Source organism: Triturus cristatus, chromosome 5_2 (genome assembly GCF_964204655.1).
Source record: "Triturus cristatus chromosome 5_2, aTriCri1.1, whole genome shotgun sequence".
NCBI classification, from domain to species: Eukaryota; Metazoa; Chordata; class Amphibia; order Caudata; family Salamandridae; genus Triturus; species Triturus cristatus.
In genome coordinates, this window is record NC_140588.1 from 572,599,858 (window position 1) to 572,615,305 (window position 15,448).

At 40.6% G+C, this 15,448-nt stretch overlaps 1 protein-coding gene across 2 annotated transcripts in view; it reads left to right on the forward strand.

Moving 5' to 3' along the window:
* The window catches only part of LOC146825654 (TRPM8 channel-associated factor homolog), a 402,285-nt gene extending 387,814 nt beyond the window's left edge, over positions 1–14,471 (forward strand). The window contains exon 8 of one of the 2 annotated variants that reach the window (XM_085607651.1): positions 9,264–14,471. In XM_085607651.1, coding sequence (XP_085463777.1) covers positions 9,264–9,560 — 297 coding nt within the window. In that variant the 3' untranslated portion in view covers positions 9,561–14,471. The remainder of the gene's footprint in view (positions 1–9,263) is intronic. The other variant, XM_085607652.1, reaches the window with a different exon arrangement.
* Positions 14,472–15,448: the final 977 nt, after the last annotated feature.

The following is a 15,448-nucleotide window of genomic DNA, read 5'->3' on the forward strand; positions in this document are numbered from 1 at the left end:
AGTGTGAGCCACCTCTACCCCTTCCTGCCTAGAGCGTCTTTCAGAATGCAGATGAGTTTTCTGTTACACCCAGCCCTTCCTTTTTTTTGTGACTGTCTAGAAGGAGTGTACAAAGTGTGCCTGTCACCCAACCCAGGCGTCTATTGGAGACAGGCTGTCAGGCACAAATCATCTTCTTGTGTTTGTTTTGTTCACCTGAAGTTGGCATGGTATTCCAGACTTGGGTCCCTTGCTCACTTTGCCCCTGGATTCAAGAAAGCCTGGCTGAAGAGAGGTGTTACCCCAAAACCGGTCCCAGGATGCTTGTTTCCGGTCCAGGGAATAATCGGCTTGGCAGTTCGGTCTGGACTGTTTCCATGAGGCACAGGGTCAAGACTAATTTGCATATGGCTGGGTCTGAACTGGGGTGGCAAAGTGAGCAACAGAATGATGATGGATTAAACCCAGATCTGTGAGTGGGGGTGAGTGTCTGAAAAGTTTCAGCGCTCTGACCATCATCTCCTTGTGTTTGCTTTGTTCACCCTAAATTGGCAGGGTATGCCCAGACGTGGGTCGCTTGCTCACTTTGCCACAGGATTCAAGCTAGCCTGGCTGTAGAGGGGAGTTGACTGGGGGTGAGTGCTTGCAATGTTCAACACTTCGTCCATCATTTCCTTTGGTTTTTGCTTTGTTCGCCATAAGTTGGCAGGGTATGCTCAGACGTGAGTCCCTTGCTCACTTTGCCACTGGATTCAAGCAAGCCTGGCTGAAGACGGCGGAAATGCCAGAAACCGGTCCTAGGAAGCTTGTTTCCGGTCCAGGGAAGACATGGCTTGGCAGTTCGGGCTGGACTGTTCCCATGAGGCACAGGGTCAGACTGATTTGCATATGGCCATGTCTGAACTGGGGTGGCAGAGTGGGCTAAAGAAAGGTGATGGATTAAACCCAGATCGTTGACTGGGGGTGAGTACTTGCAATGTTCAACACTCCGTCCATCATTTCCTTTGGTTTTTGCTTTGTTCGCCATAAGTTGGCAGGGTATGCTCAGATGTGAGTCCCTTGCTCACTTTGACACTGGATTCAAGCAAGCCTGGCTAAAGATGGCTGAAATGTCAGAAACCGGTCCTAGGAAGCTTGTTTCCAGTCCAGGGAAGACATGGCTTGGCAGTTCGGGCTGGACTGTTCCCATGAGGCACAGGGTCAGACTGATTTGCATATGGCCATGTCTGAACTGGGGTGGCAGAGTGGGCTAAAGAACGGTGATGGATTAAACCCAGATCAGTTGACTGGGGGTGAGTGCTTGCAATGTTCAACACTCCGTCCATCATTTCCTTTGGTTTTTACCCTGAAACTGGTCCCAGGATGTATGTTTCCGGTCCAGGGAAGACCCTGCTTGGCAGTTCGGTTTGGACTGTTCCCATGAGGCACAGGGTCAAGACTGAATTGCATATGGCTGGGTCTGAACTGGGTTGGCGAAGTGAGCCAAACTCCACATCGGCCACAACGGACGGCAGGGCACTTTTGGTCATGCACGATACAGATTCTTCTCCCCAGGGCCTTATCATGGTTCCCTAACTCGTGGACACACTGTTCTTGATGACAACGATGAGCATTATTGCATACCATTAAACATACAAACGCAGCACACGAAACGTTGAGAAAGGAGTTTCCCATTGTATCTAAGCCATATTTCAAATTGTATCAAGTAAAGACAAGGATTCAACGCTGTCATCATAAAACTTTTTTGACTAGTCAGTATAAAAATATTGGAACGCTATATCGGGGAATCTGTCGTCAATCAGGTACTGGAGTCAACAGGGGAGTAAAGACTTTGAAGCCCCCCTATGTGAGCTCCAGGAAAATAAGCGTTGAGGAAGTCACAGTGTTGACAAAACGCGCATTGGCTGTTTCTCATGTTCCACACAACAAGAACTGGACTCTCAAGAACGTTATGGAATTAAATATTCTTATGAACATTTTTTGATATTTGATGTAATGATATGATTCATGTCTTTGGTTATTCTACCATTGAATAAATGAGTGTTTGAATGATTCACACACGTTTTCCTGGACGTTCTCTATGTCAGGGGTTATCCCTTCACATCATTTTTGTTGTTCTGTCTTGAGAGATCTACATTTAAAACTGTGTTTGTACATAATCAGAGTGCCGGGGTTTCTATTTGTGTATATGTCTTACAAGTCATTGTGTGACTTGTGTGATTGATACTTTTGGTAGTGGGGTATCTTACCCCGAGCTGGCACCTGTAATACGTCCTATATGACTGTGTTAAACTGATGTGAATACCCGAATATCTGCTAAAATTTCTTTGAATGTGCGACAACGTATCCACCACTACCTTCTGTGATTTCTTACCAATGTTATCATGTTTAGGGAAGAAGCATATGTACTTTAGCACTGGTTAACAGTATCAGATAGGCTGGGGATCATCCACGGCCTTTGGAGCTGGACTATTTCTTCATGGCTGTGGGGCAGATGTGAGCAGTGGGCGTGCAGCTGGCACGTCGGAGGGGCGCCAAAGGCAAGCTCGTCTTCGCCTGTCCACGTCCATCCGGGGCCAGGGCCAATACCCCAGCCCGTTTCACACCCCATCAGCCCATCCTTTACTCAGCCTTAGAACTCAGGCGCCTAGCTTTTAAGATAAACATCCCTGCTAAAATGTCTCAAATGTTGGCTTAACTTTAACCATAAGGCGGTACCATCGGCCACTGACCATAAAATTCAGTTTCTCTCGATCAACTGCCGGTCACTGGTCAAACATAAAAATGAAATATTCGAGGTACTCAATAAAAATAAACAGCCGGATGCACCATTTATGACTGAAACATGATTCAAGTCCTCAGCACCGGATATTTAAGATGTATCCTGCAGGGCTATAGACTGTTGAGACATGATCGCCCACTGAAAAGGGGAGGAGGCATCGCAATAGCCTATAAACTAACTTCAAAATGTTCCATTTTGGGGACCAATCTAGCTAACTGTAAGGCAACTTTCTTTTCTCAAACTTTATCTAATGATTGTGTCTTAACACTCTACTTAATTTATCGCCCTTCAGAGCCTACTGCCCAATTTACTTCTACCTTAGCAGAGAACATCATGCAATACCCTCTACATTATAAAAATCTGATGATAATTGGTGACCTCAATCTGCACATTGATAACAGCCTCAACTCCGGGGCTCCATCTCTAAGCAGGGAGCTTGAAACAGTCTAACTATTCCAAAGGGTCATAGGTCTCACCCATGTGTCAAGCCACACCTTGGACCCTATTTTCTCTAATTTATCTACCCTTAAGACTGAAATCCCTACAGTAGTTCCCTGATGAAACCATTATATGATAGCATTCAATATGCCATGACAAGTGTTCACATGGACTATCAAAACTAACCAAAAGATAACCACAAGAAAGTGTGCAAAGGTCAACCCTGAGAACTCAAAAGCACACCTGGCAGCCAATTTTAAGATAGGGAAGGATGTGAATACTGCTAATTTGCAGCTGGAAAAATGTATAACTGGTGCACTGGATAAGATAGCTCCCAACACTACTAGTAACCAGTCTAGGACCTGTAATTCTGCACCATGGTTCAAAAAGTTCTCAGCTGCAGCCAAGAAGACATGCAAACACCTAGAGCGTATTTGGTGTAAGGACTACAGTATAATCAGTCGAGCTAGGTATAAAAGTGAGCGTAAACAGTACCATATGCTCATTAGAAAAACACGGTGTAATTTCTACACTTTAAAAATAGAGAACACTAAGAATTCCTCCAATGAATTGTTCGCTATCTTTAACTTGCTTTTCTCTCTAGAACGTGTTGCAGCCACAGCACCATCATCCTTATACAGCTGTATTAAAATTGCCTCCTTCCTCACTTCTAAAGTAGCTCCGATATATGACACCTTCTCGGCAGGAGCTCGTATTTGCAGGGACCTAGACATCCTTTCAGATGATTTAATCATCGAGAACGGCCTTGATGAATTTAGGACCCCTTCTTTAGAAGATCTAAAATGACTTTCTACGATAATTAATTCAGGGTCTCCTCTAGACCCTGCATCACCTAAAATTCTGGTGCTAGCGGTGGAGGTTATTCTTCCCCATATTCAACAGCTGATCTCATTGTACTTCTGGTCTGGTGTGATCCTGCTAAAATGGAAGCACGCAGTGGTACACCCCTACAGACAAAACATGCAGCCCATCCCATGCAACGAAAAAATTTGCGTCCCACTTCGCTACTGCCGTTCTTTGCGAAAATAATGGAGAAACCTGGGTACAGCCAACTCACAAGTTTTATTGACCCAAATGAACTGCCTCACTGACTCAATCTGGCTTTAGGACTTCCTATTCCACTGAGTCTGCTCTCCTTGTCACCGAAACTCTGAGACGGTGTGTGGAGGAAGGGAATACAGCCGCTCTGGTGTTACTTGATCTGTGTGCGGCCTTCAACACCATATCGCACAACCTACTCCTTCAGAGACTTAGGCTGTGCGGTGTCAGTGGCACTGCACTGCGATGGATGACTTAATTTCTCCAATCCCGTAGCTTTCAGGTTGCTCAAAGGCCACATATGTCAGATAACATCTCTCTAACACAAGGCTTACCTCTATACTGAGCCCAACTTTATTCAACCTATATATCTGCCCCTTAGTCGAAATTGTGGAAAGGCACAATGTCAAAATTGTGTCATATGCGTACAATACGCAGCTCATTGTCACTCTATCCCAAGATGCAGATGCTACTGTGACCCATACTCTCTATGCCTGGAAGAGCTAGCCTCCTTGAGGACAAATAAATTGTCTTAAATTGAACTGCAACAAAATGGAAGCACTGATAGTTGGCAAAGCACCTTCTATATGGTCATCAGCATGGTGGCATGAGGTCTATGGCCAAACCTCTACCCCTATATCCAAAACCAAAAATTTGGGTGTATGGTTTGACCTCAAACTTTCGTTTGAAAATCATAAAATTAGTGTAGCTGGAAAATGCTTTGGGACTCTTAAAATCCTGAGGAAAACCCTGGACCTACTGCCAATAGCGGCCAGGAAAACCTATGTACGTGCTCTAGTACCCTCTCAAATAAATTACTGTAACATCCTTTACCTTGAGGCCTGCCTAGTTCTAAATCTCCCCAGAAGAACACCCATTACAAGTGCCTTGACTACTCTGCACTGGCTTCCAGTGGAGTAGAGAATCATTTACACAACCATGTGTTCCTGTCACAAAATCCTGATGGACAAAGGCCCTAGATACCTACTCTTTATACGCCTAGGTACCTTACACACCTTCACAGAACTTAAGATCCACTAGTGCTAATCTAGTAAGGGTGCCTTGAGTACAGAAGGTCAAACTGGAGGCTCTGTCCTTCGGTCACCTGGTGGCCAAGACATGGAATTCCTTACCGCCAAGCTTGAGAGCAGAATCAGTGGGAAGGGCCTTTCGTAAAGTACTTAAAACCTGGCTATCCAGGTCACCAGTTGGCAATGTCTAGAGGTCTGCTCTTTCTTCTCCCTATTGCTGTGAGATTAGATCTGTAGCACTGGGACACACCAGTCGGTGTAACGATGCGCTTTACAAAATGTTTATTAATATTATTTATTATTATAAAATGCTCACAGTCCTCAGGCTGACAAACAGAATCAGCAAAAATGGGAGGCAAAAAGTTTGAGGAAAGACGACCCTAAGGATGACAGGTATAACACTAAGCCCAACTTAGGGCAAGTCAGTGTGTTTGTGGGTTAGTCACTTTTGTTGTGTGTAATGTTGTTCACATGTATCATCACAGGGTACCAAACATGAGTTTGCTTTTTGCTGCTTTCATCAAGAAATGTGGAAGCATGTTTTCTGGGTATATTAAAACCTCAGAATTATTTTACTGTTATATATATAGCCTTTTAGTATCTGTTTAATAGTTTCAGATTACATTTATGTCACAGGTGTATACATACCTGTTTGAAAATCAGGTATGAGAGCACTACCCTAATTAGGGATCCCATGAGCCCTGAAGAAGACCTCTGACCCCACCAGGCATAGAAGATGGCTTAGAAATGTAGGCATTTAGAAGTAGATGCATGAAAAATTATTTTCAAAAGACGTTCCAAACTGTATTGTTAATCATGTCAAAGGTACCCACTAAATTAAAGAGAAATCTTTTTGGTATACCTGAAGACATTTTTAAACATCTGATCTTTGTGCATATCAAGTAAAGTTTATCTTTGAACTCCAAATGTTGGTTGAGCCAATCGAGATGGTAATCACCTACTTACATGGGGAGAAAGGACACCCATGATGAAGCATACCATGAAGAACTGCCGGTGGGGAGTCCTCTTCTGTTATCATCGGATACCTGTGACATACCAGTAGACAAATCCTAGTACCTATACGTATCATGTACCTTTATTGGTGGGTGGAAGTCCAGGTGTATTCATAAACCTCATATCAAGCATCCCAATTGGATTATTCTTGCATCGGATACTTCATAGGCAACTGTTTAAATTTGGGAGATTGTATCCTTTAATCCCCTCCTGTTTTGAGAACATTCTAGAGAGCATCTTTGCATTCTCTCTAGACTTTAGAAAGACATATCTTTACATGCCTATAAAAACCTGCATACATTTGATGGGTCAATGTGATTTTAGGGAGGACTGTGCTTGGTTTGGTTTCCTTTCAGACTTCTCTGTGTGTACCAGGGTTAGGATTAGGATCGTGGTTAGAGTAATAGAAGGTGTAGGTGATGGTGTGAAACAGGAGATGCAGAAAAAGGGTGGCACAAAAGCCAGCATAGAAGTTGAGATGAGAGTATGAGGGTAATACCCATAAAACAGCGGAGACAAAGGGGCGCATTCATCAATTATTTTACTGGTCGAAAACGGGCAGATTCACAGAATCAGCCCTTTTGCAACTGGAAAAAATGACTTTTCCGATGCATGTAGCTTTTTCCATTCGCAATATAGGTAATCGCAATTTTTTGAGATTACCTAAATTGTGAATGCATTTATGGAATCACAATTTGCGATTCCCTATTTGAGATGCATGTAGCATTTCCTAAATGCACCTTTGCATTTAGGAAACGATAATTACCATCAACTTCAAGTTGATGGTAATTTGCAAATTCTTTTGAAAAATGCACAAAAGTGACATGTTGCGCACACACATGCCATTAGGGCATGTGTGTGCGCCACATGTGCACACTTAACCTTTTAGGGGGTGTGCATCAGGGGGGCCTTATGCCCCCTGGCACTCTTGGAATTGCATTCGCAATTTGGGATTACCAATTTGGTAATTGCAATTTGCAAATGCATTCCTATTCATTCCTATGGGCCTAGTGGCCCATAGAAATGAATGGAGTGGCATTACCTAATAGCGATTCACAATTTGCGAATTGCTATTAGGTAATGTTTAGGAATCGCAATTTATTTTGCGATTCCTACATGCATAAGGAATTGCGATTCCTAAATAGCGATTCCTTAAAAATCGCTATTTAGGAATAGCAATTCCTTATGTTGATGCATGTGGCCCAAAATTATATAATGGAACAAAAAGTTTACAGTCAAATTGAAAGAGAAAATAACAGTTTGGAATTAGGACAAAGACAATTATATGTTTCCGCTCATATCACAGATGCCAAAGTAAAACAGTAAAACATTGACATTTTTAGTTCCTTGTTTTTATATTTCTATAGACATATATGCTAGCCACAACATTTGTACCTTCACTTTTTCAACTCTACATTTTTTCATTCTACTTTTTTGCACTCTACTTTATTACATACAAACCAATCCAAAAGAACAGAAGAACGTGCCAGGGCCTTTATATAATTCTGACTTCCCACCTACATCATAGAATTCAATCAAATCTTTCAAAATGAATTGATGCACTGACTGGTTGGTTGACTCTACAAACAAATTAGAGCCTTGCCACCATTCTTTGAAATACTAGTTCTGATCTGCAGGCTCATCAAAATAGTCAAATATTGGCAAAAGATCCGGAGACAAATGATTTGGGCTAGGCTGAGTTCATGTATCATTTCATTTGTATATAGTAATTATTGGTAAGATATCCTACTGTATGATGTGATGGAGCATAAACTAACACTAGCTTTTTTGAATGCTGGATACTCACAACGTCCTCATGTTGAATCCAAAATGCTTGTCCTCTGTGAAGGATAGTGATCTGAATTTAATTAGGAGTGCCATCAACAATGCATACACTGCCCACCATGGTTAAACATTTCTCAGAATGTCCATTGCCAGGTTTACATTTCTTGATTTTTGGTGAAGAATATGGGCACACAGATGAACAACTCATTTCCAAATCATTAATGGGCATTAACAGACTATGCCAGCTGTTGCACTGAAAATCCATGGCACAATTGCCACATGCCTCCCTGCGTCTCAATTCATAATGACATTATTTGGTGGATATGTTATGTTTTGCTGTATAGAGGACTTGTGTCAGATGTCCCATGACAGGTTTTGTAGGTGAATTGTATGTTGATTCCCAAAAGAGTTCAAGACTCTCTTTGCATGTAGGTTTCCACTAACAGTGGAATTTATTTTATCTAATGTAATTATAGTCCCCAAAGTCAGGATAAGAAATAAAGGTGGTGGCAGCATATTTACAGTCCGGGAGTACAGGCCATTTTACCTGTACCCCAATGAGGTGAGACAGTCTACTGGCTCTCCCTTTTTTTTAAATCTGTCTAACCTGTCATAACTGGGCTATCGCTCAACCCTTTGAATGTGAGCAATATGTCTGAAAAGTAATTGGATATGTGAAGTTTGGCGTGGGGTCCTCCATGTGCATCCATCCCAAAAGTAATAGGAAGTGTCATAGGTTTCATGATAGTTATATATGTGCTGTCTCCATTCCCTGCCTTGATGGGACAATTGTACATAGCATGTGAGCCCACAGAGCAGGAAAGCAGATTGCTCCAGACCTGCAAGAGACCGCAGCACAGTAAGTTGTTTAGGTGAACACCCATTTAGTTCAGAGACATCAGAAAACATAACAGTGGTGTAATTACAACGTTTTATTATAAACTGACCTAAATCACCCTTCACTCTCCTTCCATCCTCTCCACTCTCCTCACATCCCCACTACTCTTTCTATGCTCTGTTCTTCTCCTGTCATCTTTCTAGTGCATGAAGCCAGTGTGAGAATTGAGAAATGTAGGCTTCTCAGAAAAGCATTTCTATTCTTTGGAAACATATAATATTTTGAATGACAAACATTTTGAGTACTTCCACTTACTATCATTTCTTTATTTCTCTAGCTCCAGGAAGGATTTGGTTGGGAGCCTTTCAAACAACTTTTCTCCGCCTACCATAACATATCCAAAGTCAAGAAAGAAAACAAGTATAAGATGAATCTCTGGGCAGATATGTTTTCGAAAGCAGTTGGGAAGAATTTGGTTTCATTCTTTAAATTGTGGGGATGGCCTATTGACAACGAAGTCTCCAATAATCTCTCATCATTGCCTGACTGGGATGAGGATCCAATGAAAAAGTATGCAATGGAATTAACAACTATTCAAACTGAGCCTTCTCTTCTTGGACTGGAAACAAACTAGACTAAACCTTGGCTGTGTCGTCAGACTGCACCAAAGGCTTGCAGTATCCAAATCTTTAGAAACGAACACATATTTAACAAATAGATTATTAAACCAACCTTTTATTATATTTGGTCTTATGCTACCCATCCTTAGGAAAGCTTCCACTCAAAGAAATCTTCCTTGGTAAATCATCTTAATGTGCGATCATTTAAAATCAAATGTAATTTGTTAGAAACTATAACAACTCTCTGAAATGATATTTCTAGTAGAAATTCCAGATGACTAGTTATAAATGTTTTCAACTCAATCCACCTCATAGTGTATGTTTTAGGACATATCAGAAACTGCTACAGACAAAGCCCAACTTAATTGCAATTCCATTTTTCAATTGGGTATTCATGTCTAATATAAAATTTTAGCCCACTGTAGAGGGCTATGACACCCATTAAAAGCTTGCTTCAGAGTTTGGCAAGGGCCTTTAATAAGGGAACGGGCCTTTAAAAGCCGGGTATATCCTGCTACGGTGGGCTATAAAGCTATTCAACGATTCCCTCCCTTGAGGGCATACGCTCTAATTGGAGCCCAAGGGGGTTGAAATGCCCTCGTGCTCCGTGGGGCCTTTGGTCACAGGTGCTGCTGTTGATGTTCTACAGCTAACAGCTGCATATGAGGGCCACAACTGTTAGCCTTTGAAAATTCACAGGAAGAGCTGTAAAAGTAGGTTAAAATCAGCCCCTGGTTCTCACTGACTTTTTGTAGTTCTGCAAAAGCCAGGGAGACCCAGGAGCTGAGCAGCATTCACCCTCCCTCCGTCTGAAGCCCTAGTACCACTGAGCTACAGAAGGAGGGACGGGTGGAGGCTAGGTGTGTCCTCCTGCGTGGCCTCTGCCTTTCTTTTGCTCTAACTAATTAATATATTTTTGAGACGCAGGGGAAAGAGAAAGGCAGAGTCTGTGTATTATAAACATTTAAATGTTGTGCTGTAGGGTTGGCATGCTGGTCCTTGGTTTGTACAATTTAATTCTTTTTTATTATTTCATTTAACCTCTTGCTACCTATCAAAACCTCCTTGGTTCTCCGATGGATCTTGTTCTGTGCTGAAAGGGACTGGAATACTCGGAGGTTACGGAATTGTCAAATGAGGACCGGGAATAAGATAATTACTACAAAGTTATACTCATAGCATTCAGAAACCCAATTCAACCAGAAAGGAACGTTACTCAAGTGATTTACCCATAAGGAAATAATGAGTCAGAATCAACAGGTGTTAGGTTAAATATAAAGGTTTAGTATTTCAGTTTTAAGGGCAAAGAGCATTGAATGACACAAATGTTCAATCCTAAAACCTTAATTATTGTTCAATTTAATAAGTAAAATCAACCCTGCGAGATACAAGGATGACATTGAAATTAATCTTCCTCAGCCGAGGGAGATCATGGACATCTTTTGCATTTTAATCAATGGGATATCAGTTAAGCCTCACACAAACCCTTAGGAAAGTTCAGTGTGTTCCAAATGACCAGTTCCAGTTCAGTAAAGACATGAAATGTGTCTCGGTCCCTCACTGTAACATCAGAGTCACAGCAGCATGACACAAACCTTTCAGCCGTAAAGTTCTACCACGCTAGCATACCAGCTGGCAGCCAATCGCAGTATTACGCCACAGTTTGAATTGTTCTTGTCAGTCTTAAGCTGTAAAGTGGGTAAGCCAAGCCATTCTTTCAAATGCAAAGAAGCATCTATCTTCCATTCAGTTCCGAAATTTGCTAAATTATACTTCATTAATTTGCGGGGTGACACCCCTTGGCATCACCAAATGTTTCAGACCAGTCTGTCCCATTGGTCCTCTTCGATAGAATGAGGTGATGCAGTATACAAATCCGTAAGAATTAAGTAATCCAAAATCACGTAATTTCCTTAAAATCATTCTATGTTTAGCCATATGAACAATGTGACACTCAGAAAGTAGGTGAGTTCATGCTCTCATATTTCTGCTAGATTCAATGCATCTGTTCTAGCATGTATCAGTTTTTGTTGGGAGTTAAGTCAAACTGTGCTCCAGATGGCAAAGGAAGCAATTGATAGAACACAAGTGGCAGCTTTAGGAAAAGTTCCCATGGGCTTCAGACTATTCATTTCATAAGTTCACGTTCGAAAAAGGAAGGAAAAGTAGCACATTTTAAGGTCTATTTAAAATACAGTTCTCTTCACGATGCTAAAATATGAATCTTGCATTCCATAGCACAAGGTATTAATCTCCCAAATTAATGCATTAATAAACATTTCAATCAAATCATACATGATTCATGTAAGTATAGGGTACTCATACATTTTCTAAAAAGTTTTTCACATATAAATATCATCTAAGTCTTTCTTTGCATATATGTTATTAAGGCACACATATTTAAAGGCACATGAAAAGGAAAGATTCACGAAGTTCAGCTTTAGCTAAAACTTGTATAGTACCTACTTTTATTTTGTCATTTTCAGTGCAGGTTACTTGTTTAATGTACTATTTATCTCTAACATGTGAAACATAATTTTTTTTGCATGTAGAGAGTCTCTTTGTCATATCATTATCACATTATTCAACCCTTAAAGCAATGTCATTAAATAGGCTAAATTTCACATCTATTCAAAGGTATGCATAGTACATAGTAACAGTGTATTCTAGCATTTCTGCAAGCTTTTACGATGCATTATCTTGATCAGAATTACATTTTGTCATTTTCCAGAAACATAAAGCTTAATTGTTTTCAGTGGAACTATCAACATTTCAATGTTCTAATACAGCCTTAGAGCCCGCCACAGCAGGCTCTGCCAAACATTAAAGGCCCGCTGTAGCGTTAAAGGCCCAAGCCGAAGAATGTCCTACTTTGTAAAACAAAGGCCTCATGGAGCCCGAGTGGGTTGAAATCCCCTCAGGCTAAGTGAGGCCTTTGTTTACAACTGTTGCTGTGAACGACTACTAAATGTTGATACGTCAGGATTCTACCAGCCATTAGAAGCCTGGAACAATCCATTGTCTTCAATGGAGCCCTCAACATTCCAATGTTCTAATAAAGCCAAAGGATTCCACTTAGTGAATTTTATCTAAATTTACATTCTTAACTTTCATTCTTTTAACTGATTAAATAAAGATCATTTTCCAACAGCCAATATGTTGTTATTCGATCCAAGAAATGTTTTTTGCTATGAGTCAACTAGAATTTCCACCAAGGCCATTCTACAAATTACAATGGTGGCAAGATAAAACACAGAAATTACTGGGTTACTACTGCAGGCTAGAATTAATCAACATGAAGGTTGCCAACACCCAAGGCTGAGGCTAGGTTAAAAAATCCTGCAACTGGACAGAAAAATATAATGCCATCATTTTGCTGAATGCCTTCATTTTAATGGCTTCTATCCTCAATTGAATTATTCAGGAAGTAGTCCCAAACACTTTTTAAACAAAGTAAAGCAGACGTTCTGCAACTGTTTCTGGGAAGTCGTGCCAGTGATGCATTTCTGAAAAGAAGTGCAACATCTGCACTGCTTTTGGGACTCTAAAATGATTCAGACTGGAATTAAAGTCTACACGGATCATCTTTTACTCTAAAATGAAAAACATGAAAACGAATTCAATATTATACGAGCCTTCAAGTGGAGAGATTTTTCTATCGCCCCTAATTACCTTGTTTTAAAGAAATTCACAAAAACACACCCAAGGGAAAACATTAATCGACACAGACTTATTTGAAATGAAAAGATTATTTTCAACCAGTTTAATTTTACTGATGCACATTACTAAATAAAGCCCTACAAATGTCACAGCTTATCTTTCCTAACACTACGTTTAGCTCATTTTTGCTGGTGTTAACCCATACCACAACACAAGCAGTTCAAGTAATGACATTGAACACATGAAACTTACTGTTTAATGTGTTTCTTTAATAGCTTTTCACTAAATCCAACCCATAAGAAAATACGCCATATCAGTCCCTAAACGTTAATGGCCAATCACCCTTCGCTTGGGTGAAGGATTTCTCCCATTGCATGCATGTGAAGGGTGTTTGGCATGGTCATTTATGCCTAATGCAAAAATGCCTCTGTATTAGTGCAATAGCATTCTTCTTTTTTCTTCACCAAAAGGAAAACATGTGTGCCCATCGATACCACACCAATGTTAGGGGTCTTCTCTTCCTAGTCCTAATTTGGAAAGGATTTACTCCTGCCCGTTCCAGTGAGGGAATGGGTCATAGAGATAGCAAATATTCAGAAGAAAAACAAGTATGACACAAACATTCATAAAAGGATCAAAAGATTGAATAATAATATCCAATTTGATGTGTAATGCACATGCCACATCCTTACAGAGATTTGAGGGCATCCAGATATCCTCTCCGGCAGCACCCAGACCAGCATGGTTCTGTATTTTACACACAATGTTTCCTTCTTTATAAATTTAGCAGTCTCTGCTCAATAATATATATATGTCTACTGTAGATGATTATAAAATGTGATTTTTTTAAACCCTTTAGGTGTGATTGCAGTAAGCTTTTGCATCCAATATGATTCACTGTGTTATAAACGGTTGATAATGCCGCGTCCTGCTGCTCTGTTGGTTATATTATTCAGTACTTGAAATTTGAACTGATGCAAGAAATAATTTCGCCAAGTGGTGACGGCTATGGCCAATAAAATATTGCCATTTCACATGTTGTTCTTATGGTCTAACAAGTTTAGGTTTTCAATGATATTTTATATAATAAATATATTAGTTAATATTGTATGTGGAGTAACGTTTGATTCTGAATTGTTTGCGTGACTATGGATTAATTCAAAGTATTAAACTGGATACAGTTAATACAGGGAAAAATGCTGCTTCTCATTGCTGTCATTGTCTTTTGAAAATTCACTTTCTGATTGACATTTGGGGACATAACAAGCCTTTGAATATTTGTAAACTGGGAATAGGCACCTCAACCATCACAGTGGGGACCAAGCAGTGTGCTGTGCTTCAACCCAAGAGCTTTGTCACTTCCTCTCAGGCTGCTTCCTGTAATGTCATTTGAGTCATTTTATTTCCTGCGCAAGGGGGCAGGGCCACCAGCTAAAATATGTAAACGTTGATGACTTCTGAGTTTGATGATATTCTATTATGCTACATAAACTAATTGCATATAACTTTCATGAAAAATATTTTTCCTGAAATACCAACCTTTAATTTTTAGAAAAACAATCTTCAATTTTTATCATGTTCTTACATTATTTACAACAACATCCATGGATCACCATCTCAAGCCAGGTGTACTCACAATTTGACAAGACTTCTCACCATTATGCCTATGACAGCATTATGCCGTGAGTGGACACCATCTTGACACATATGCCCATACTGTGCAAGAAATTACAAACATTATACCAGTGCTCAACATCATGCCATAATGTGCTAAGAATGAGTATTATTCCAGGAACAGAATTACACCAAGGGTGGGTAATGGGCACCATCAGGCTATAAATGCCCTCAATATGCCAGGAATTACCACTATTATGCTAGCGCCAGCATAATACTCGGTGTGAGCACCATCATGTCGTGAATCCCCACCTAATGTCAAGCATTGCCATCATTTAGCACATGCCAGAAATACCAGGAGTGGGCCTCATTAAGCCCTGGATCCCCACAAATGTCAAAGGTTACCCCCAATATGCCAGGGACAACATTTTTCAAAGGGCCGCCACCATCATGCCTTGGATAGTTCTACCACATGGCACAAATTACCATCTATATTTGAGGGCCAGTACTCTGCTATGCATGCACATACTGGCAATCACACATACTGAGGCACAAGCAAACAATATGGGTATTCAGCTAAATGCCTCCAATAACATCTGTCTTTTAATGTATTAATTCAATTGTTTAG